This window comes from Solea solea, chromosome 14 (genome assembly GCF_958295425.1).
Source record: "Solea solea chromosome 14, fSolSol10.1, whole genome shotgun sequence".
Taxonomy (NCBI): domain Eukaryota; kingdom Metazoa; phylum Chordata; class Actinopteri; order Pleuronectiformes; family Soleidae; genus Solea; species Solea solea.
Genome location: NC_081147.1, coordinates 10,457,291 through 10,482,073, shown reverse-complemented (window position 1 = coordinate 10,482,073; position 24,783 = coordinate 10,457,291). Strand labels below are relative to the sequence as shown.

Below are 24,783 nucleotides of genomic sequence, written 5' to 3'. Positions count from 1 at the left end.
AACCATTATTCTAAAAATGCTCTCTAAAAATATACTTTTTATTCCTTTAACGTGTCCATTCATTTGCTATTTGAAATGAAAGCTTTGGGTCTGGCACATTAATAACTCAGTCTAATTATCACAACAGTGTTAGACAGCACTCTGCACAGTAATACATCAGGAAAGATGGGACAACGGGACAAGAGATAATTTCTATTTGTGGCCTACCTGAACATCACCACGTCTGAATTAAGGCTTGCTATTCATGTAGACCTATCTCGTAATAAATAGTGTGAGACAGAACAGGAGGCCAAAGAGGCAAAAATAGAAAACTAGTTCTCTGCAGTTAGTTCAGCTGCTGCAAAAACCTTACTTCTTGTAACATTAGAACTGTATTTTTTACTCTGTAAAAGCAAATTTCTCTGAGGAGCAAATGACATACTGTACATCCAAGTTCAGGTGGATGGATTATTAGAGTTTGTTTCTCAAATGATAATATTGACCATTACTTGAAGAATGTGTTTGAGGTGTAAGCTACTTTTACTTTTCAAAGCTTTCAATCCCAGTGCATAAGGGCAAAAGCAGAATAAGGAAAATGTGAAAGGGGGTAATTAATGAATGAATAAATATGTGGTGCAGTAAATAGAAGGTGCTGATATCTTCCCTCATATCCCTACATCCAACATCCATAGTTGAGCTAACAGGCAGGCCATAAGAAAGGAAATATCAATATAATACAACAGCAAAGAAAACACATTGCTAAAATCCACTCCTGTCAGCAATGAAAAAGGTCAGAGTGATTAACCAATTTAAATCGACACTCCGGGCTTATTTAAATGTATGCGCATTTATTCAAATAGCATAAACTGGGCTACAACTAGCAGGGAAGCAGAACTGAACTTGTACACTTCAGAGTGTAAGAAAAGCTGAACATGACGGACCTATTTTGGTTGAGTTTAGTCCTTACATGTGCCATTCTCTCCTGAAACCCAGGGGAAGCCATGCTCAAATTGTTAGTCAAGTCTTTTCTTTACTTTTCTTGTCATGACTATTCTCATTTTCTCATGTCCAGTTTCTCCCTATTCACGATAAATTCCACTGAGTATCTCTAAAATGACTGAACGAGAATCCCACTGGATGGTAAAGTGTGCAGCGCATGCACATTATGTAATGTACTCTATAATTGTATTTCTGACAATCACGGTGACATGAATGCAGAGCTCAGGGTTTAATTACCTGAGTCTGCATGGTGTTTAAGTACAATGTTGTGGGACAGTGTGACCGTAAATGATAATGAGAGGAAAACAAATCCCACTTTTGACGCATTTTTCTAAGGATTTTCGTAAATCAGGCTTTATGGCTGGATGAGTCAGTCAGTCCAACCAAGAATAGACTGTTCCATTTCCTGGGCTCTACGTGCAGTCAGCAGTCAGTGGACTACAAAGCAAACACAACAGACCCCCCCCTTCTTTAATTCATCAAAGCAAGATAAGCACAGATCCAACTAACAACATTTTAATGGCCTTTTCTATTGATGTGACATGACAGTAAGGCAGCATGCATAACTGGAACTGAAAATGGAACACCTGAATAGACTGAAGCCATAATTACTGGTTTTATGGGCCATACTTTTTGCTTTTCCTGCTGTGAAATTGCGAAATATCTCCTGCATGAAAGGTCTAGTCTCTGAGAGGTACTTTCCTTGTTGTAAAGTCAACATTTTGTAAACGACTTATTTGTAAAGCGGAAACAGACAGCGCTTTGTCATAAACCTGTCGCCATGTTAAAAATGACTGCACCATGTAATGGTGATAGGAAAATGATACAATCCACACGTATACAAGTCTTGCTTGTAATTAGTCAGTGGGATACGGTTCCAAGATCCTAAGAGAATAGCGTCCACTTGACCTGGCTATCTATCATGGTTTGTTTTTTTTCCACATGTATGCTTATTATGACACAACACCAGCTGCTGCTACTGCTGTGTCTTTCCATCAAAACAGGAAACATTATTAACACAAATGTTGTCTGTTGCCTCTTAAAGGAAAATGGAACAAATGATGCTGGTTTGTTATAAAACGTTCGTGGAAGGTCATGAAGTAGAAAAAGGCACAGCCACAATGTTTCTATCGAGCCCTTGCTCGTATCAACAACCCTGCTAGTGCCAATGTAATGTGGAGTTTTGAACCGAATGTTTTTAATGCTGCAGCATTGGCTTACAGTGGACGTGTAATTGTATGAATTATGGGGAAAAAAACGCTTTAAATGACTGTATTTAATGCAGCCATAACATTAACGTGTCTGAGGGACTTGAATAGCCATTTGAATAATAAAGACGTTCAGCAATATATATAAGAGAGCAAATTGAATCACCAGGGGTTTGTGCTGTAATTGTCTTTAACTGACAATGTTGTATGTTTTCTATCCAATTATTAGTAAATTACATATAATTCATGACAGGCAGTCAGCCTGGAGTGAATTAATATTTATGAATATGAATAATTACTTACCAACTTCTCACAGAAGGGACATTTTGCTGGAGGATTCCAAAGATACTGATATCTAGTCTACATTATCTAGATTACACATATTAGAGCACACAACATTTTGTCCAACTTCAGATGATGAATGAGTAAAATGTGAGCACAGTGCTGCTATGAAAACAAATGACACACTCTCCTACAAAGATAATTATTATAATATTGCACTTAAATGAAAACAATGTTCAAAGTAGAGTTGTTTCCTCAGTGATCAGCATGTCGTTTGTGCCGTGTGACAAAATACAAACTGATCCTCTGTATTCCACGATGTGAAATACCAGCATTTTTGAAAAATATAAAACCAAAACTAGATCTGTCATAACATAAATAAGATTTTTAACTTGCGTATTATGTTTTATCTAATTTTGGCTAAAGTATTACACTTGAAGTATCGGCTTTTGAAGATGGGAGACAGTGGGGAGTAAGCACCGCAAGCCATAAGCAGCTGCCTCAATGATGTGCCTCCCTCACCTGCAGAGAGATGGATTTTTCCCAACACTTAGAATATCCCAATGAATTAATAAAATCCCAGATACCTACGTGAACCACGGTTACTATATCACAACAGACAGAAATGGAAAGGAGAGGCACTGGATTATTTACATGATATAAGCCATGTATGCATTATTGACATGATATCACTCTTCCAGCTGAGCTTTCCTGACTCCAGCTGCAGGTGCATCACACTCACAGACATCCTGTCCTACAGGAGGCAGCAGGTGAAACTGGTAAAACATGTCTCTGACCCTCAGCACCAGTTCCACCCAAGGCTGTGTTCTTTCTCCCCCTGTTTTCTCCCTGTGCACCAACAGCTGCACCTCCATGTCCCAGTCTGTGAAGTTCCTGAAGTTCACAGATGACACCACCTTCATTTAACTCATCCGTAGTGGGGATGAGTTAGCCAACTGGAGATTGACCATCTGGTGAACTGAAGCAGGTCGAATAACTTGCCGAAGACACTGGAAATAGTTGTGGACAGAAAAATCCCAGCCTCCTCCATCACCCTGCAGGGTTTTCCCTTCTTGGGCACCATCATCACTCACGACCTCAAGTGGGAGCTAAAAAAAAAATCACCTCTCTAACAAAGGAAGTACAACTGAGCATGTGCTTCCTGCGGCAGTCCAAAAAAAGTTAACCTGCCAACGACATTGACGGTGCAGTTCTGCCATCATTGGGTCCATCCTCATCACCGCTTCCAAAGATGAGGGCAGACTGCAGCCTATCCAGGACCCTGAGGCATGCAGGCAAGATTGCAGCCGACTCCCATCCGTGCTATAAACTGTTTGAGTCACTCCCCTGTCGCAGTAGGCTGCGGTCCATCTAGACCAAAACCTCTCACTACAAAATAGTTTCTTCCCCTCTGCTCGGAGCCTCATCAGTAAAGTTAGAGACCAACACTGACTTGAATTCCATCATGCATTCCATTACTGCACACACCATGTGCACCATCTCTCCTCAAAGACACAATGTGTTAGAATAATAGTAAAATCCCTTGCACATCTGTTCTGTTCTGAAACTCCCGTACAGCATTGTCAGCCGTTTTTTTTCTTTCTCCATTCATATTTTCTTGTTACGTTGTTTGTTATTGCACCAAAACACCCCAGCGAACTCCGTTTATGTTCATTTTTAATTGGCAATCCAACAAATACTAATTCAGATTGATTAAGTTCACGTTGACTTCAACAGTGTGCAAGAACTGGGAACCATCCATCCATCCATCTTCTACCGTTTTATCCTCCACATGAGGGTCGTACGAGGCCCTGTGCCAACACCCATTCACTCTCACGCCTACAATCAATTTAGAGTGTCCAGTTTGCCCTATTCAGAACTGTGAACTGAAATTTAAAAAAATGAGGGACTCAGATGTAAAGTTTAATTGTTTCCTACCTCGAGGATTATTGAGTGCAGCTTCCGCAGCCTTCCTGCCTTCTCCACAGTGGCTCTGGTCAAAGGGTAGACACTGCTCTCCTGTCCCAGCCACTACCTCCAGGTTACGTGAAGGGTCTTTGGGCTGCCCAAGGTTTCTCACTCGGTACACTCTGCGACTGCTGGTGTCCGACACGTACAGGACCTCCCCCCTCGGGTCCATGGCCAGGTAGTACTTGTGTGCAGGGCTGGTGCTGGTAGGAGGAGGTGAATCAAGTTAGTGAGGACAATATCTTCAAGTCAATTCTGCAATAACACACATAGTTTCAATTTTCTTTTCTGTTTTCCTGTTTACCAAACTGCACGTAGAAGCATCCATCTGTTTGAACATATATTGACAGTAAGGTATTTTGAACTGTTTTGGGAAATTCTAATTTTACTCAGTATTCATGACTTGACAACGCCATTACTTGAAGTCAAGGTATTTAGTAGCAATCAGGTCATTCCAGTGAATAGCATTAGTGCGAGAAACTCCAGGAGTACACTTGTGCCTGTGCTGGAACAACATGATTAATGTCTTCTAATTTAAATAGTACAGATGGCTGCAGCCACAGCAGCTGAATTATAGTTGTAGGTGATAATTGCATTCTGTGCATTCTTCACTAAGTTTGTTGGGGAGGAAAAAAAATTAATAAGCTCATATATTCTAAGCATTAAACCGAAGAGTGATATGTTCCTTGCATGTGCCAACACAATTATATGTGTGGGTCGATCTTTACATCCTTTCCCCTCTACTCTTATATGAATAGAACAGCCTGTATGTTACATAAACCTGACATGTAGTCGATGTCAAGGTGAAAACAAGTTGACAGAAACTGTGTTCAGCTGCACAGAGCCCATCAGGATTGACAGGACCTCACAGAGCAATGTCAGAAAGACATCAGCCCAGTTTTAAAATAAAACACCAACCCGCTGACTCTCTATCATAGAGTGTATACCACCACTGAATCACCATCTGTGGCACCAGGCCAGAAGTCACACACACAAAGGTAAAGGAAAAAAAATGACCCAATGAGCAAGTCAACACATCTGAAGATCTCTCTGAAATGCTCCCGGTGAGGCAGGGAGTTGTTGAAAGAAACAACCCCACGTTTCAGAAGCGACACCATAGATCGGCGACCACGTGGATCCAGGGATAAGCCTGAGGCTTTAGTTGGCACACCATGAACACTGACTTCATTTAGCCTCATATTGACTGTGAGCTATATATGTGCTGTTCTTTGCGTAGGAAGAGTGCCAACACTGTGCACAGGAGAAGACTCGCCTCGCTTCTGTACATAACAGTCGGCAGCTCATTAATTACAGAAAATCTTCTTTGGCAGGTTAGTTTGTTGAATTATTGGGACTGATTGAAAAAAAAAAAAAAACATCCAATGTGAGAATGTGTAAAATTGTGCAACTAAGAGAGATGACAGCAATCTGTCTATGGTGTGAAATCCAGTGTCATCTTGGTGTGGTCAAAAGTCTCCTGCCATTAAACACCTTGTAAACATCTTTTCTTTTTCTTTTTTCAGCTGATATTCACTGGGAAAAAAAAAGTCTTACGGGGTAAATCATAATGTCAATAAAACTATTTCTACTTTCTTTGTTTCTGTAACATTTTCTTAGCAGTTTCTTTAATTATGTTTTTGCATTGGAGAGCAATTGTACACTGTGAGACTATCCTGCCGCCAATAACCTTCAGACTCTGAAGAGAGACTAAACCTTCTCACAGCCCAGAAGAAGAAAAAAAAACACACCCTGGAACAAGGGTGCTGTCAGTCATCTAGTCCATTAAGTGCATAACTGTTTACAGACCCCTGCACTGAACTGCACATACATAATTTAAGCTTGATCCTAAGAGAGTTATTCACCGTGTTCTACAGTGTGCCGCTGCTCTGCGCAGTATTTCATATTTGTTAAGCCTCCAGGAGTAACCATAGGCATTGCACGGTGGATATAAGTGATTACAAATCACTTTACCTGTCTGTTTTTTTTTTTTTTTCAATTAGACGCTCATAGCCCTGAATACATTTAAGCAGAGTGAATGAAATGAACAACCACAACACAAACAATGCCTCACAAAGCCCCCTCCCCTCCATGCCTCCACTGTTCCCTCCACACAAAATAACAAAACAGTGCTCATAGATATGTTCTGGCGGATCCTAACTGTCTATGAATTGATCGTCTGGGCACTCAGACAATATTGTGGAGGACTTCCTTCTCTATTTGAAGATAATCTTCGCTCAAACTACTGAAGGGAAAGAACAGACAATGATTTTACTGTTAGTACATCCCATATTGTCTCCCCTCGGAGAGCACCTTGTTTTGAAGCCGTGTTGGACTGATAGGCACTTTGATGGGAAGAATGTGGAGTGAAAAGCTTTGAAAGCTGAATCTGGATGAATAATTAATGTATTTGACTTGGGAGAACAATAGTATAGAATAAAAGAGAAACACTAATGTGCTGCTAACAGTAAAAAGCTGCGGGAGAGAAAAATGAAGAAGCAGGAAGCAAAAATCTCCAGGGTGACGTGAGGGTATCTAAAGTGCCTTGTGAAGAATACAGTTGCTATATATGCTAACATCAGTGGAGTTTTTTTATGTACAGTATTAACTACAGTGCCTGCATTTGGAGCAGCAGAGGTTGGACGTTTCAACCTTTTCTCTCGTAGGTTTGATTTGATTTATTTTACCAATATTTTCAGTCTACATCTACACTAAAACATATTTGCTTTAAAATATAGTTTTAAGAGAATTTGATCTGCGGGTTTTAGCTCTGGTGGAGGTGGAGGTGGAACTGTTCCTGGTATATGTTTGTAAATCACTATATTCCAGACTGCAGCACTTTGTTTTCTTCAGACAGATGGTTGCGTTTAATGGGAGTTTGAAATGTTGCATTACTGTCTTCTGAATTCTTCTTCCGTCTGGAATAGTCGAACTAAAATGGGCATTTTTAAAAACTAAGAGTAGTGCAGATGAAGATTCACCTGTTTCCCACTGAAAGGCAGGGTACACCCTAGACAGGTCGCTTGTCCATCGCAGGGCAAACATATAGCGTCAAATAACCCTAACCACATACTTGGCAATAAAGCTCTTCTGATTCTGATTCTGATTCTGATTCAAACAACCATTCACTCACACGCTCACACCTATGGTCAATTTAGAGTGTCCAATTAACCTCTGCATGTTTTTGGACAATCAGAGAATCCTGAGAAAAACCATCCAACCACCCACCCCACCCACACACAACCACCCAACCAAACCCACCCACCCACACACACACACACACACACACACACACACACACACACAGGGAAAACATGCACACTCAACACAGAAAGGCCCAGACTGGGATGCAAACAGATTCAGATTAACTTTCTCTCTTTCTCACAATCCCCCATAAGCACACACACAAAAACACATCAAGTCTGCTCAGTATGACCTTTGACAGGGAAACACGCAGACAGGAGCACTCACATAGATGTACACTCACGCACACACTAGAACATCGGCCTCATCTTCTTTCTAACATGATATCACATCAACTGCAAGTGCTGGGGACAATGTCGAGGCCAAACATGCCTCGGGCACTTAGTCTGAATCAGGAAGTCAATGAACCGCTGCATCCTCCATACAGAGTTCTGCTAACGCTCTGAAACAAGAAATCCTTGACATTTTTGCGCGGTTTCCAATTTGCAAATTTAATATCACCCAGTGAAATTTAAATGAGGATTTGATTTGAGGATCTTTGCGAAGGTCTTTGGGTGTATGAGGAGTTCAGGTTGTGTCTGTGTGTGTTGCAGAAAACAAATCAAAATAAATTGCACAATAAATGTGTCGATCACCAATTCTCACCTGTGTCTGGTGTCCCGGTTCCTTCATAATCAGCCACAGAGGAGAAAAGAGAAGGTAAAGCAATTACTTAAGAGTCACTTCCCCCTTAGAAAGTGATAATAGAGACAATTTAGACAACTGGACATTAAATATCAAACCTAGGACACAGGACACTTTTTAGCATTTGCTGCCAAAGGATTGGGGAAGTATCAAATACAGACACTATGAAACCTCTGTCTGAACCAAGAATAAAATCAGAGATAAGATAATAATACAGAATGAGAGAGTAAAGTTACATAAGAACATATTGCAGGACAAATGACTGCAATTCCGTTGAGATTCCACACTTGAGAAAATACAGAAATAGAGAACTTAGTGCCCGCAGCGCAGTAGAAGATATCATCATCTTAATCCACAGAAAGAAAAAAAATATCTATGTCTCACAGCAGACTTTCAGCTTCTCTTTCATCCTAAAGAGGTAGATTAGAAGTGATGTTTGAACCTCACACTCAAAAAGACAAACATCAGAGTGTGTTGAGATCAAAAAGATCACGACCACTGATGCAGACCAGCACTAATGCCATATGAACTCACGTGATTGAGTTCTAATGGCGCACAAGACCTCACACTAGTCTCATCACACGCACATATGCAAGAAGATCGGGATTCTCACTTGAGTTCAAGTATGGTTCTGGTGTATCCATCTGGATGGACCCTGCGGATAAAGTTGAAGTCCCCCACATAGAGAGAGCCATCGGGGCCACAGGTCAGAGCCACGGGGGCAAACAGCATCATGTCCCGGGCTGCACCATTGCAGCTTGTACCACAGGGGACGCTGCGGTAGAAACCGTTCCCCATTACTGAGCTGATGACAGGAGGCTGCTGGGAGAGGAAGACGTTTTCTCCATTTCCCTTGTGAAGGATTCCTTGGGAGAGAGGAATGCAATAAATACATAGAAGCCTGTTATTACTATGAGTGATGGGCTCCTACATGAACACACAATTTTCTGCTGAAGAACAGTTCTGATTATTTCACATGACATATTTTCAAGGTTTTATGGTTTGTCTTTGAGCTCCTCTCACTGCTCTCTAAGTGGGTGGTTGGGAGTCACCCACGTTTACTGCATCATGCAGTGACAGCTGTGTGACTGCTTGGGACACTGTCAAACACTGAGTGTTGTGTCTCAGCAAAGAACAAATTAAAAATTGTAATTTCTATCCAAACCTAGTTTTAGCGTTGGATATTTAGTATAATAAGCTATTTAAAGGCATACTATGCAGGATTTGCCAGGTGCTGATGTAAGACCGTCTCTGACTCACCGAGTGGGTAGCAGTGACTGAGCATTTGAGAGTGAATGGCGAAACTAAACATCATTCTCTGAGTGTTTGACAGCAGTGTGAAAACAAGCATTCCCATACCTCCACACAACCAAGAAGAAGAGCGCTGCTATTCCAGACTGTGTGTGATTGTAACTAAAGCGCACGCTTCCTCATGTCCACTGGAGCACCTCTGCTCTGGGTGTGCATGTGTGCATGTGTGTTTGTGCGCTTCTATTTGCAGCTTAGCCCTGCCTTCAGTCAAATAGACACAGATGGCTCTTCATACATCTCTGACAGAGACAGAAGGCAGAGGAAAAGGGACACACAGCACAGCAACGTGACCACGTCACCATGTTTCTATAGAGTCCCGCCCTCACGCCGCTCTCACTGTCAGGGGCGCAGCGCTTACGCTTGGCCTGCCCGAAGGTGGCAGCCCAGAAATATCCTGAACACAGCAAAATATGGAAGGAAAATGCAGACAGAAGGTGTTGTGTCGGCAAAATAAATACACTGCCACACACATGAAGTGGGTCATAAGAGATGTTTGTGAGGGATTACTGTTGTTCTGGCACAATATAGCTTTGATGGTTTTTGAAGTATTGTAGTTGTCATCACTTTTTTGTGAAATCTGCAGTTGAGTTTGTTAAACAGCATCATGTTGCCTTAGAAGCATCAATATATAAAATGGATGTAGTAATCTGAGCTGAAAAGTGACGCCCAGGAAGTAGGGACAGAAGTAGAAAGATTCTGTTTCAATGAAAGTCTGTGGTAAAATGAACCTACTTCTCCACTTGATTTATAACGTCAGTTAACATTTCCCTGAAAAGTCAATCGTCTCAATCGCTAGTTTCAGGTCTTCGTAAGGTGTTGTTTGATGTCAGGTTTTTTAAAAATGATGTTACCATTTAAAGGAAAATTGAGTGGATGAATGGATAGTGTGAATAACAGCTACTATTATGCAATCGGTGCCTGCTTGCGGGTGAGGTCTGAGAGTTTCACAACAGGAGTTTGTTTCATAGTCGAAAAATTGTGTCAATTTTATATAAAATTTTTTACACACTTTTGCTCTCTTTACATCAAGGTCAACAATTAGAATTATTTTATTTGTGGTATTATGTCGTGAAAAGCATGTGTTTCTCAAGAAACCCTGTTGTACAGTAAACTAAATAACCTTTGTTCAACTAATCATTTATCATTCCCCCAATTTGAGCTACACTGTGTGCTACAGACTCCCACTCAGGGGATGTGAGATCCCAACATAGTTTCTCCAAGAAAAATATCCACTTAACTTGGCCTAATTTTAATGTACGTGTACTCACCACTGTGTATGTTGAGGGTGTGGTGTTTGTCCAGGGACCAGCCTCCCAGGTTTGAAGGGACCAGTTCAAATCCTTGCATCAGAGCTGTCCTCCTCTCCCAATGGATGACACCCGGACACGACTCGTATTCATAGCCAACGGATACTGAAACACAAACAGACACATACGAGGGCCGGCGTTATGCACAGTAAAAGCTGTGTGCTGTACAACACCATATGCACATAATAATAATAACTATGTGTTGGTATTTGTACAGAACTTGACAGGAGAACACAAACATACTCCCCATTGCTTTCAGACTATATTGTATTGAGTGGTGAATGAGATGAAAGGCCGAGAGCAGTGAGTCTCTGTGAGTGTGTGTGTGTTTGAGAGAGATCAGTGAAAAGTGGAGGATTAAGCAGGAGGAGCCCAGCTTCATGAAGGAGCCCTAGAATTAGCTGTGTGGCCTCTTAGTTGTAATGATACACTATGCAGCATCTAACTGCAGCTCCCAACCATCAGGACTTTTTTTCAGCTTGGCAGGATAAAATATGTTCCGACTTTCAACGGTAATTTACCACTTCTTGGAAATTGTTTAAAAGCAGCAGGTGACAAAGTCATCGGGGCTCTTAAAAAAGCCGTAGCCACACACAGATGCTGTACTTCTAGACACAGACACAACTGCGCACGCATGCAGAAATACTTTTTACTCGAGTCTTGTGCTCAAGAAGGCTGTCAAGATACACTTCATCTTGATAATAACAGATAATGTAATGCACATTTTGGTGGTAATACTTTTGTTCATTTCAAAAGCCGAACTGTAACATAGTACTTTTACAACGTGATAATGCTACGCTTGTTTAAAGCTACAATTAGTGCTGTTCCTATAGATCATTATTGACTCGTGTGTCGATTACTTTTCCTGATTAACCCTAAGAACACAGAGCATTTAGGCTGCTTTTTTCCATTACCATGTTGAAATGCACAGTATAGTAGATAGAGGCTATAAGAATGTGCAATATAATCTCTTATTGTTTATATAGCACTTTTCTAGTCTTAATGGCCACTCAAAGCTGCTTTACACTACAGTTCTGCCACTCACTCACACTTTAATACAGCACAGCGGAGGTGGGAATCAACCCCACAACCTTCGAGTTGAAAGACGACGCTCTACCATCGAGCTACCGTCTCGAAATATAAAAAAAATATTTCTCCAACTATATAAACAATTAAAATTAAATTTAAAATCGGATTGAATTTGCGAAATCTGTAAATAATATGTCACAGTTCAAACGTCGCTTGGCTCGTTTTCATGAACACACAAATGTTGTGACTTCTGCACAATTACTGCTAATTTATATCGCTACCAAAAAATGTGATTATGAAAATGAATCCTAACTTTGACTTAACAACACATACTAAGAAGACCAAAAAACACATTTTGGAAAGACTGAATATAAACACACATCCCCAGGCTGTCGTATAAAGTGTTGTGTATTGTTCCCACGGCAATTTACCAAGGGATGTATATATGTATATTTAAGGAGCTGAAATCATCTTAATAAATGATATATTTATTATCAAAAGTAATAGCGATTAGTTGATGAATAACATTAATGGTTGCAGACCTTTGTCAAATGTCAGACCTCAAACACTACACTACACATTATCACCAAAACATCCTTCTGTTTATCAAATGTATTTGCTTGTCCTTGAGCAGTCTCAAACTACATGGAGACTGACTGTCTTTCTGCCATCTGATGCTGTTAGGTAATGTGTGGTGGGTGTATCAGTGCTTTTTTACATGACGACAACTGCCTGCTGAGTTTCTAAATAACTTTGATAAGAGTCTGTTGGCTGAAAGTAACAAAAAAAAAAATAGAAATCAAGCTGTAAGAAATGTAATGCTCAGAAGAAAGGCAGAATTCTGTCAGCTCATTCCTATGCTTGACCCCTTTTAAATTACACTCAGTGGTTGGATCATTTATTTGCATATATATAACATTTGATAAAGCAACAAAGAGGTGTTTTAAATAACACATTAATGTTTTCAACTTGAATGCGAGAAATACTCTTAAGCATGCATTAAACATTAAAACAGTGATACGGTTAACTACATTTTAAACCTATGTGACATTGCTAATGTGAAGACACTGTACAAGGAGACGAGCTCGACACATCTGACCAAAAAAAAGCTGTAGGAGGAATGTTGCAGCTGTCAGTCACTGTTGACGCTGATCTCTCTAACTCGCTTGGTTGTAAAGCAACGACATGTGCTCTGAATTGATAGGCACTGAAGGGGAACTGGGGAGCACAGTCAGCATAAAGAAGAGTGGTGATAGTGGAATACATAAGAAGTGTGTGCACAAACACAGGAGATCCCCCTTTAACGCAGAGAGAAAATCTCAGAAGGCACGCCGGGCCAACTGTTCCCCAACTCAATGGATGCAATCGATGAAGTGATTGGGGAGAGAAAATAATGGGTAATTTGGGACCCTGGGGATTCTGAGAGAGAAAAGAAAGCTTATAGTGCTGGACAAAAGATCCTAGTACGGGAATTATCTCTTAAATTCATTGAAAAGGCCCATTTGTTTCCATTATATGTGCCTTAAGCTCTAGTGATCCTGGGTTTTAAAAGGGCAAAAAAAACCTAGGGTATACAGTGTAAATGCACACCAAAGCAATGCTTGCATAGACAGGCTTTACAAATACACTTTCCTAAAAGAAAAGCATAGGTCTTAAAATATAACGCATTAGTACTGTGTGATTTGTGACCCTTAAATTCACATTGCAACCCCCTGAGAAATCTGTTTCATGACCTGGAAACCAACCCAACCTTATGAAAATGCATCAAAAGTTGCCATAAATAAACTCCCATCAATGGGGACATTGTCCTGTTTGTTCTCTTTTTTCTTTTCCACTCCACAATACAACTGACTTCATTTGAGGAACAAAGCTTTTCCAGGGCAAAACGGGCAAAGCAATCTCAAAGGGAAAGTGTCAGTGTTTGGAGAACCGCGTCACACAACTGAATATTACTGTAGCTATATCAGAAACAATGAAACACACCAGCACGCACATACACACTCCCTCACAAACAATGGTATATAAATGCACACTCAATATCTCACAGGTGAAAGCTTTCATTCCCCTCTGCTGAAGCCTCAGGCGATGTGTTCACCCCAGCAAACAGAGCATGATCTCCTTTTCACTGACGACGTACGTGCACATGGAATAATGTGTATACACACGTACAAAGATGTTTGCGTGTGTGTGTGTGTGTGTGGCTGCACACCTGTGTCATTGTGCCCACAAAGCAATGGGAACCATAAAGGGGAAGGGTCGAGGGAAAAGAATGGGTAGGAAAGAAAAGAAAAAGGAAGGGCAGAGCAAGACCGGGGAGAGGTAACAGCAGAAGATCAGAGAGAATGGAGGGATAAACGAGCAGAGAGGAGATGTGAAGAGAATTTAGGAGAGAGCAGAAAGACTGAAAACCCATATGAGGTGTAAAGGAAGAGGGCAGAATGAACAGAGGGCGTGGTGGTTGAGAGAAGCGGGGTAAATAAGAAAACGGGGGCTTTTGAGTTGAGAAAATTTGAGAGAACCGGAGCAGCTGAAACGCAGCTCTAGCAGATAAAGAGAAGAGGATGGAGATGGATCAGGAGGAGGCCGAAAAGAAGGAGAGATGCAATCTGAGTATGAGACCGTCCGCTCGAGTGGACAAAGCTCCTGGTAGGCCCACTATATCCCAGTGCTTATTAGAAAGCTCTCCGCCTCAGCACCAGTCTTTGTCTACAACCTTCCACAAAGAAAAGCGCTGAACACGGACAGTGGAGACATTATCTCTCATACAACCAATAGAGGGTTCAGAGGTCAAAGCCCTTATGACTTTTGTTGAAATGACTGAAACAAAAGTGCAACAACAGAAACACTTATATATACAGTATAGTATATCTTTTTCCAGCGATGGGAGAAGGCACTGCGGGGAAAAGAATCTGCACATACAGTATGTGAAATACATATATTTGTCTTTAACATATGCACAGACTTGTATTTACAGTCCCAGAGTCTGTCAAAACTGTCGAGACATTTCTCCCCGCCACTGCAGATGGTTTCCTTTCCGCGAGTTCCTCTACAGCATATTTTCTAAAGCCACACATCCTGCCATTCCTCCTTTTCAAAACAACTCCTTCAGTTCTTTAGTCTTCTCTTCTGTCAGTCCCGAAGGTCTTGTAAAGGTGGTACAACATCTTAAAGAGAACTTGGTTGCATTCTGGGAAATCTGCTGTTGTGAAACCAATATTTAAAAAGGCAACAGACAACTTTCCTGTCCCCAGCAGTTCCTGTTTAGTCACTGTCGAGGAAGATACAGCAGTAGCAAAACGCCGGTAAAGACACGGTGTTTTGTCACAAAAACACAACTGTGTGCAGGTATAGTGAGTGAACACTATTCTCTCCAGTGTTTTACATACGGAGGAAATGCAGTTCTCTTGTATCGTAAGTCCATTCTCAGTTATCCTCATGAAAACCCTGTCCCAGGGCTTATAGGGATCAACATGAACATGGATGGTGTCATTTTTCTGTCCCAATTACACTGTCACACAATCAGTTTTAAAAGTTTTAGATATAAACGTGTCTAGTCCCGAGATAAGAAACTAAACTCAGATACTGCAAGTGATATTTTTTAATGAGGAGATCAAAATCTTCAATTTCTGAATAGGAAATTGTCCAGTAACAGTTTATTCATTACTGACTGAATTGTTAATTACTCACAGCGTCCAGCCTTCAGACTTCCAATCATGTGTGAAGCAGTTGTTTAAATAATGTGAGAGCGATTACAAATTTCTATTCTGTATGGATTGCAGTAGGGAATTTGACTCACCCGATCTAAACATCTAATTTATGCTGTGTATTTATTTCCCTGCTTTCATCAGGAGTTTCACATATGAAAATAATACAGCAATAATATGGCAACCTGTTTTAAGGTTTACTAAAATGTTTTTAAAAGTAGCCCTGTTTGGCACAAAGCCTGGAAGTAAGGAGACAACATAATGACTCATTAATTAATGGATGTATATAGAAGATTATAAGGGCACAATGTGAAAAAAGAGAGAAATAAAATAAAACAGCATGAATTCTTTTTTTTTTTTTAAACATTTTTTACATGTGGCCCCTAATACAAAATTTAAGATTAAGCGAATGAAACCATGTATTTTAAATCCCACCTACCAGTTGCATGAGTGAGGCCCCAGACCTCCTGGCCATAAACATCAGTTTTGTTCCACACCAGCCTGTGTACCAGGCCAGGCCCTGCAGGATACCAGCGCTGGTACAATCTCCCCTGGACCGATGCTCGGACGTGCACCTTGGATAGACCTCCCAATGGGGAGACCGGGGATGAAGGGGAAGGAGGTGTGAGGAGGATACGCAGCACAGAGAGATAGCCTGCAGCACGGGTACTCAAATAGTTTAGCTTCACAAAGCCTCCTGGAATTGAAACTTCTTCCTGTACTGCCTGGGGAGAAGAACAAGAAGGAGAAGAGAGTGAGAAACACAGTAGACAGTAATTCAAGAAAAAAGGTGTTTTATTATTGCTTAGCATTTGTTAACGCATTAAGGCTTACATAATAGGTGCTATTGATGGGTATGGGGAAGAAAATAGCTGCACAGTAAGGTGCAGGAGGCACACCAAGCAGGTGGTACAGTAATGATGATGTACATAATGAACCTTTACTTTTTTGTAGTAATCATTTCAAGCAGTAACTAGTCTCATTAGTCAAAGAGAGTGCAGAGAAATCTGAAATATTTTTGAAACCTGATTGCTTTATTCATTTCTAACAAGAAATGATCAACCTTTGCTTTTAAATGCTTAAGGAATGTGGTGATTAACATGTATTCAGACTATTTTGTGTTTTGGAATTGATTTCACCTTTTGCCAAATGCAAATTAAAAAAACAAAAACAACAAAAAAAAACAGATTTCAAATGAACAAAAACAACCATTAGCTGATGGTGATGGAAATGAAGTCATAGTGATATTATCTGTCAGAACGAGGCTTTCTCACACCGAATAGGTAAAGAAATGTTGATAATATTTCACACCAGACAGCCCAGCAAATAAAACACCATACCCTTGTTTAATGAACAATAATACACTGCCGGAGGAAACGTTCATTCACCCACTGTAATATTGCTGTTTGATTGTATCATTTTATTCAGACATACTATACTGTGCAAAGGTTGAAGGCATGTGTGGGAAAATGCTGTCAAATAAAAATACTTTCACAAATATAAATTCTCCAGCATCAATTCTTCTAGGTTCTTGCACACAGTGTTTGAAGGAACTCGGCAGGTATTGACTTTCTAAACATCTTGGAGAACTAACCACAGATCATCTGTGGATGTAGTCTGCCCTCAATCCTTCTGCAATCCCAGACACACTCAGTGATGTTGGGGCTGTGTGAGGCCCACACCATCACTCCCAGGACTCCTGAAGGTAGTTCTTAATGACATTGAGTATATGTTTGGGCATTAAGCATTAAGGACACCATTAAAACTGGCCAAATCTCCAACTCAGTTTGCAATTTGCTTCACTGTCGCCTGCAGACAGTCATTATTGTAGCGCTCTCCAGCCGTTCGCCTTCTTCTACAGCCAAATATTTCAAATTTTGACTGATCAGTCCCGAGCAGCAGCTGCCATTTTGCTGCACCGCACTTCTTATGTTTCCGTGCATAGTTGAGTCACTTGGCCTTGTTTTCAAGACTGAGGTATGTTTATTTTTTTGGACAAGATTCTGCCACTCTAAGTTTCCTTGGCCGAACATTGAGTCTACAGACTTCAACGTTGTCCTTGAACAGCACATCTTAAAACCTCAGTCTGCTTTGAAATCTTTGCCTCGGAGAAGAGAGCTTACTGATGTAGTAATGTGATGTAGTGATGCAGTGTTGTACTCAGTCATGCCATGGTGTATGACCTGTGACATGAAACCTAGTTTTAAACCTCCTCCACAGCTGCTTCTGTTTCAGTTAATGATTGTGTTTCAAATGACATATGACATGATGTTTAGTAGAATTGGTTAATCACACACTTCACTATAATCCTACACATTCCCTGACTTGTGCAAGTGCACCAAGAAGAAATGATGCTGGTTGGAAGGCAAAGGATTGTCACACTGAATATTCATTTGATTTAGATTTTTCTTTTGTTAGCTCACTTTTAAATGAATAAAAAATATAGAAAACTTTTGCACAGTACTGTACTGTATAAGCCTTTCAGCCAAGTTTTAAAATCATTGATTATATTTATTAACACAGGGGAACACTGAGGTTGTTGCTAAGCTCAGTGTGAACACTGAGTTCTGTTCTTTCCATTTATTTGCTTGCTGTGTCTTGAGGTGTTATTTGTAGCGAGAGTATAAAGTGTTCCATCATTTTACAAATAAGTTCATTCCAACCATCTGATTTTGTAAAATGAGGCTGAAGCTTAAATTAAATATGATGTTTTGCGGAAATTCATAATAATAATAAAATCTGCCCCTTTCCTCCACCAGCAAAGGTTAATGTGACCACAGCACATATTGGAAATGACATTTCCTGCAGTCTATCATGTGTCCAGGCAACAAGAAAACAACTTTCTGTGCACCTGTGCATCTGTGACAATTTAAGTTGGGTCTGAAAATAACATCAAAATTGTCACTGTGACCAATATTTAGAGGTAGAAACTATATATAATCACAAGTCTAACCTCAACACCTGACTTCCAGACACCTAATTTGCCTTTGTGTGGAGGAAGTATATGGATGGAGCCCACATTTGCCTTTTGCTCATTTTATTTAGCTCCGTTCATATTTGCATCATGTAAATATCAACTGGGCCACATTTGCAAAATCCTGCAAGGTCGGGCTGGTTTGTTGCTGAGCTGTTACAAATGGAGTCTGAGTATCGTTCTTTTGTGTACACAGTGTTTCCCACAGAATTAAGTCAGACTATGGTTGAAGCACCTGGTCAAAGGGGGCCAAAACAAGTCACATTTTAACCTCTGGTATATTTGAATGCCATGTATCTATTTCTGTATTCTTATCTGAATTGTTGTGTATTACATTTTGTAATAGTGAATTATTTATTTATTTATTTGTAGGTTACCTCATATTTTATCTAATAACTATTTTATCTCGGGTAAAATTCACAATACAAATGTTTTGTCTTGCCAGGAAGTTACATTCAGATTAGAATCTTTATTGCAAGTGAGAACTAGACCTAGTGACCATGTTTTTCATTTTCTTTTTTGGACTGTGGGAGGACGTCTGTCTGGTCTTAGCTGGATTTGAATCAGTGACCTTCTTGCTTTGAAGCAACAATATAAAGAGACTAATCTAACATGTCAGTAAACTAAAATACAGCAACAATCCTGAATACAGGAACACAGACTCCTCTGTAAAAAAATAAATATCTAATTGCAACTTTTCAGGCACCATCTAAATATTAACTCTCTGTGCTTTGCTAATTGCGTTGTCATTAAAGTGCAACATATTTATTAAAAAGGTCGTTTTTATACTGTTGTGTAAACTTGAGCTAACACACCCACACAGCCTGATCTAAAGTCTCCTCACAGACACATGCAAGTAAAAAAAAGCTCTAGCTCTCTGTGTGGACGGAGAACACAACAGTGTTACTGCACATGAGCGAGTGACTTTAACCAGACCTCAAAGATATGATGTTTTTATGAATACTGTAAAAAAACAGTTTGTTTCCTAATGATATTATAGTAGGCATTAAAGTGTGTTTTTAACCTTCTCTTAACAGCATCTTTATTTGTGACATCATAAATCAAGGACGACAGACATTTGAATTTAATCTTTTTTTTTTTTTTTTTGCACTGCCCCAGGACATTATCTTAATATGTGGAGGTGCTATCAAAGGCTTCTGTGCCCCAGACTCATTTAACAGCCTGGCAGCAGTGCAGCAATATTCCCCTCCAAAGCTGTTGAGCAAGCCTCGCCTTTCTGGCCAATGAGAGAAGGCTAAAAGCAGGAGTGGGAGCACACTGGTGTCAATGCATAGGTGAGCGCATTTCTCAGTCTACTGAGAGGCCGGGATTAGCTGCTGGAAAGCCAATGCAATGGCAGACTCACAGCTAACAGGCTTGTGATTCCTGCATTAGCTGAGACAGCAAGCACGTTCGGGGTGTATGACAGAGATACAAACACAACCGAGGGTCATTTTCTGTGTGCAATTGTCCCTGTAGATTAAATGTACAGCATGACTTGCCATTTCGTTGCAGTTATAGACAGTATATAAAAATGGACATTGTCTTCTTGTTGGAAAAAGAGAAGCACGGGAAGTAGGATGGAAGTGGCCACCGGGGGGTGACTCTGCTGGTTGCAAAAGGAGTTATTGGGCTCAGGTTGTCTTCAATAGCTAATGATGTACATTTTGTTATTATGTTCCCATTCAGAGGTAAATAGATGATAAAGCACGGAACATGCTGAGTGGACACCAAGCGATTGACAGCTGGTATCATACAATATGTGCAAGGCTGTAGGTGATATCTGTGAATTCTCGACAGTTATAAAAACTGTTGTGGCGCAAGGCAAATTGTGAATCTCAAGGATTCACATTGGGAGTGTGTCCGCAACTGTCCAACCAACAAGACTATGTCCATTTTATATACAGTCCATGGTTGCAAAGAGGGCGTGACAAGCTATTAAGTAACGGCAGACTCTGAAATGCCTGCATATGTATATTATATGTATATTTAGCACTTCTGTACAATTAATGGAATTAATAGGGTAAAACACTGAACGCTAACTAAAGTTATATGCTCAGCACACCGGCGTCGCGCACTCATTCCAAAGCAAAGATGAGAGTACCTGTAGCTCAGGTACAGCTGGTCCCTTTTCAGCACATGCACCCATGTATCTGGGAAGAGGGTAGGGCAGGACGAGTGGGTAGGGACTCAAAACACTCCTGACGTCACACTTAGGAGCTTGAGCTTCCTCCCTGGACAGGGTCACCTGATCCAGAACGAGGAAGTTGTTGTACGGTGTCCAGATGGTGCGTGTTTGTGGCAGGAAGGGCGGGCGCTGGAACATCAATGTCAAAGACATCGCACCCAAGGTCACCAAGTCGAAGCTAGGGTAAAAGAAGAGTTAATAAGACTGGAAACAGACAAGAAGGACAGACAGACAGAATGTGTATTTTGTGTTGGTGTCGGTACCTTCCATCCTGCCTACTAATAGTGTATCCATACTCCGGATGCTGTGGGAAGGTGATGTTGACTCCAACCAGAGGAGAGCCGTCTTGCAAAGCGATGCTACCTCTGATTACTGATACTCGGCTGAGAAAAAGAGATGGACAAAGAGAGGGAGAAATGACAAGTTAACAGTGATGGAGAACATAGTCATAGTTTGAAGACAAAATGCATATTGCCACGCAGGAGCCAAACAACCTTGTACACGCTGAGAAAAAAACAACTGCATTTATTCTGCTCAGTACAATTCCTCCTCCTTTAGCACAGAGAATTCTGCCACAGATTGCCAGGATACAAGGGCCATAAATATAGCTTTACCCACAGTAAACCCTTTCAACAGCCTGTCATATTAGAAACAAAACTTCACCATCATGTTTATATTACAGTGACAGTAGCACCTGCAGCAAAAGGGCTGTGCTGTTTTCTACATAGCCCTTAAACTATCAGTCACAACTCTGCTATTTTGAAATATGTATCTCACTTTTGCTGGTGTAGTGTCAAATACACTGCTAAGCCCCGTAATAATGGCTGAGCTGGGCAAATAAAGGCAGACTTTGACAGACACCTGTGTTGCACACACAGAAGTACACAGATTTATTGATGGAGCCGCTCTGTTATAACAGAGGAAGAATAAAGGACACTGAAATCACTTTAGGAGGCTACGTTCACCCTGTTAGTTACTCCCACTCTGAAAGCTGCCATTGATTTCTCCTCTAAAGTGTCCAGATAATTAATGTATTTGTTTATTCCACAAATGAACCTGTGGGAAAAAAATGCACTTTGTCATATTCTCACAGAGAGGCCTCAGTTCTTGTTTTTTTCTAACGGAGCTTTCTAGGTCATCATCCTGCCGGCAAGATGCATTTTTGCTGTGCGATGGCAGCGAGAGGGCACTGAAAAATTTATGGCGACACCTTTACGGCTGGTATAACTCAATGACACATTAAGCATTAATATCTAGCAAACAAATACTCTACATTTGTGACACTGATAGTGGATGACAATGCAATGCTACGCGACTGCTTATGAAACGGATCGTGGAAATGTGTGCATGTGAACACCAGACGCCACAGTCACACGATGTCCTTGAGCAAAAAAAAAAAAGTGCAACAAATGGTGCATGCATTAATGCAGATGCATTTACTTCATTATTGACATCATCATATCTTTGAACATACAGTGCAGCAGGATACGTCAAGGGCACAGACACACAAAGCAAACACATAAAGGCATTCAGACTGAGACACACACAGAGTAAATAAGCACATACCTGGTATCAAAGGGCACATCTCCAGGGAGTGTGTGTGTAGCTGCCTTGCCAAGAAGGAAGTGTATGCGGCGGTAAAAGCTGTGTGTGTGTGTGCTGGTGGGCAAGGGGGGTGTGGTGGGGGTCAGAGGGCTCTGCTGCAACAGTGCCAATGGGTCGGCAGAGCCGTGACACAGGGGGTCAGAGCCACAGCTCAGCTGCTCGCAGCAGTCGGGGTCAACACAGTCCATCAGGCCGTCTGAAATGGAGAGGAAGTTACAAATAAGTTCAAATCAAATATACAGTACTGTGCAAACACCATTAGATGTGTTGTTTCTCCGGCTTGGAACGCATTTCAGAAAATAAGGGGAAACATGTATGTGGATCAGGGCCGGTTCTAGGCAGGCATATATGAGGGGGCAGCCAGAAATGTGAAGAGGGCATCATGTGTACACATCATGCTCCAGCACTTTTTATTCTGTGCTTATAGTAACAATGCTTTCTTCATTGAAAGGGGTCTATGTGTCCAACCCCAACCTGGAGAAGTGGATTGCACTTTATCAGGCCTCTACCTTCAGACCTGTCCAACTTGGGTGTCCCACCTGAAGACTAAGCTCCTGCTGGTATAGCTCTTAAGGTCACTGAGGCACGCAAACCCCCTGACCACAATAAGGTGGCAATCCCTCGGGGGGAAACTGAAAAATAAAAATAAAATAAATGAATAAAATAAAATAAAATAAAACATCCTTCATCCAGATTTTATCAACCAACAACATAACATTTATCTTAAGTGGATGGCCTAATTCTCAAATAAATTTTAACCTAAAATAGGACTTCACACACTATAGTCAATAAAAACCGCTGTGATTATAAAAAAAACAGTACAGAACTACAGCCTGGGGCGGGGCTTTACGTAGGGGTCCGTCAGACACAGGTCACTTGTCTTCAGTTTGTCACATGCAGTGGACATGGCGCTGCTCCTTCAAAGTCTAACCCACTCCGTGGCACAAACTGTCAGGCTACGTCTTGGCTCATTTCATACTGTGGGGTGTGTGCGTGTGTGTGTCTGTGCTGCGCAGCCTGTGAATACAAGCACAGCGGAGGGACAGAGAGATGAGGGGGAAGTCGACACTGTATCGTGTGTGTCCCTTTTTCGGCGGATTTTTCCGCTACTACAGATTATTTTGTCAACTTGTAATGTATATTAATTGTGTGGGTATATTAAAATGTGCTTTCTCAACTTCCAAAATTTCGATTTGAGGGGGCAAGACATTTATTTAAGGGGGCTCTGCCCCCTCTTGCCCCTGCGTAGAGCCGGCCTCGATGTGGATACTCTACACGTTAAAGTGTGAGGTATTAAGTTTGTCCGACCCTTCCTCTGGAACAATAGCGTGACCTTGGCTCTCTTGAACCCTAATTAATGCTACTTAGGTTGTCCTACTTTTTCACGTCTACTACACTAGACTTATTCAAGACATGCCTGAGCACTAACATAAACATGTCGTATGAGTTAAACTCATCGACAGTTTGCTATATGAGACCAACTCTCAGTCACATCGTTTGACAGAATTGTGGTGCTCTACGACTCCTGGACAGCACTGTAAATTTAGACATAATGATTTATTATTCGGGAAGTTGAATTTACATACTTAATAATGTAAATATATTAACATCAACCGCACTACTGGCAGGTGAGAAACTGATCTAATCTACAACAATAAACCGCGCGTGTATCATCATTACCACGAGTATCAATCAAACGCGATTCATTAGGAGCCATCAGTGTACAATTATAGCATCTATTGCTATAAATCAGAGCAGAATCACCGGCGTTATTTGAATGTGATCCATAAAAGTCCAGTGCAAACAGTAAGTTGTGGATGCGAGCCAAGACGGCAGGTAATAGGAGCCAGACTGGCATTTGTGTTTCCCATTTCAAGCCCGTTTCTGAAAAGGCAGGAAACACTGCTGACATTTAAATTCATCTGACCACAGAGGGGAGAATGAAAGGCCAACAGAATTCTATTGTAACCTCCACCTACAAGGGCAGAGTAGTACAATGGTTGATTTCCATAAGATTGCCGACTTCACCTTGAAAGCACTTGAAATTCTAATATTGTTATTAAAAACAACACGGTTGTAGCTTATTAGGCAGCCACTGCTGTTAAAGAGCACACAGCAAGAAACATAGCAAAAATGTAGATTTGGACCATGTCATGAATAGTAATACGTGTGTGCCACGGCTTTCGCTGCCTAGTCAGTGGAATGAATGTTGTTTTGTCCAAGGGGAAGAACAATACACGTAATACTCTCTCCTATTCAGGCAGAATAATTGAAACTATCTTCAAAGTTCCTCTTCATTCTCTGATTATTTGTGATAGCATTTTTCCATCTCCGTCTATCTTCA

General features: G+C 41.0%; 1 protein-coding gene across 1 annotated transcript in view; it reads right to left on the bottom strand.

Annotated features, from left to right (window-relative positions):
- The window catches only part of tenm1 (teneurin transmembrane protein 1), a 172,656-nt gene that overhangs the window by 41,895 nt on the left and 105,978 nt on the right, over positions 1-24,783 (bottom strand). The window contains exons 15-22 of the mRNA XM_058649610.1: positions 22,401-22,635; positions 21,098-21,217; positions 20,751-21,012; positions 16,112-16,397; positions 10,901-11,044; positions 8,935-9,187; positions 8,283-8,303; positions 4,407-4,639 (exon numbers count right to left, since the gene is read on the bottom strand). Coding sequence (XP_058505593.1) covers positions 4,407-4,639; positions 8,283-8,303; positions 8,935-9,187; positions 10,901-11,044; positions 16,112-16,397; positions 20,751-21,012; positions 21,098-21,217; positions 22,401-22,635 — 1,554 coding nt within the window. The remainder of the gene's footprint in view (positions 1-4,406; positions 4,640-8,282; positions 8,304-8,934; positions 9,188-10,900; positions 11,045-16,111; positions 16,398-20,750; positions 21,013-21,097; positions 21,218-22,400; positions 22,636-24,783) is intronic.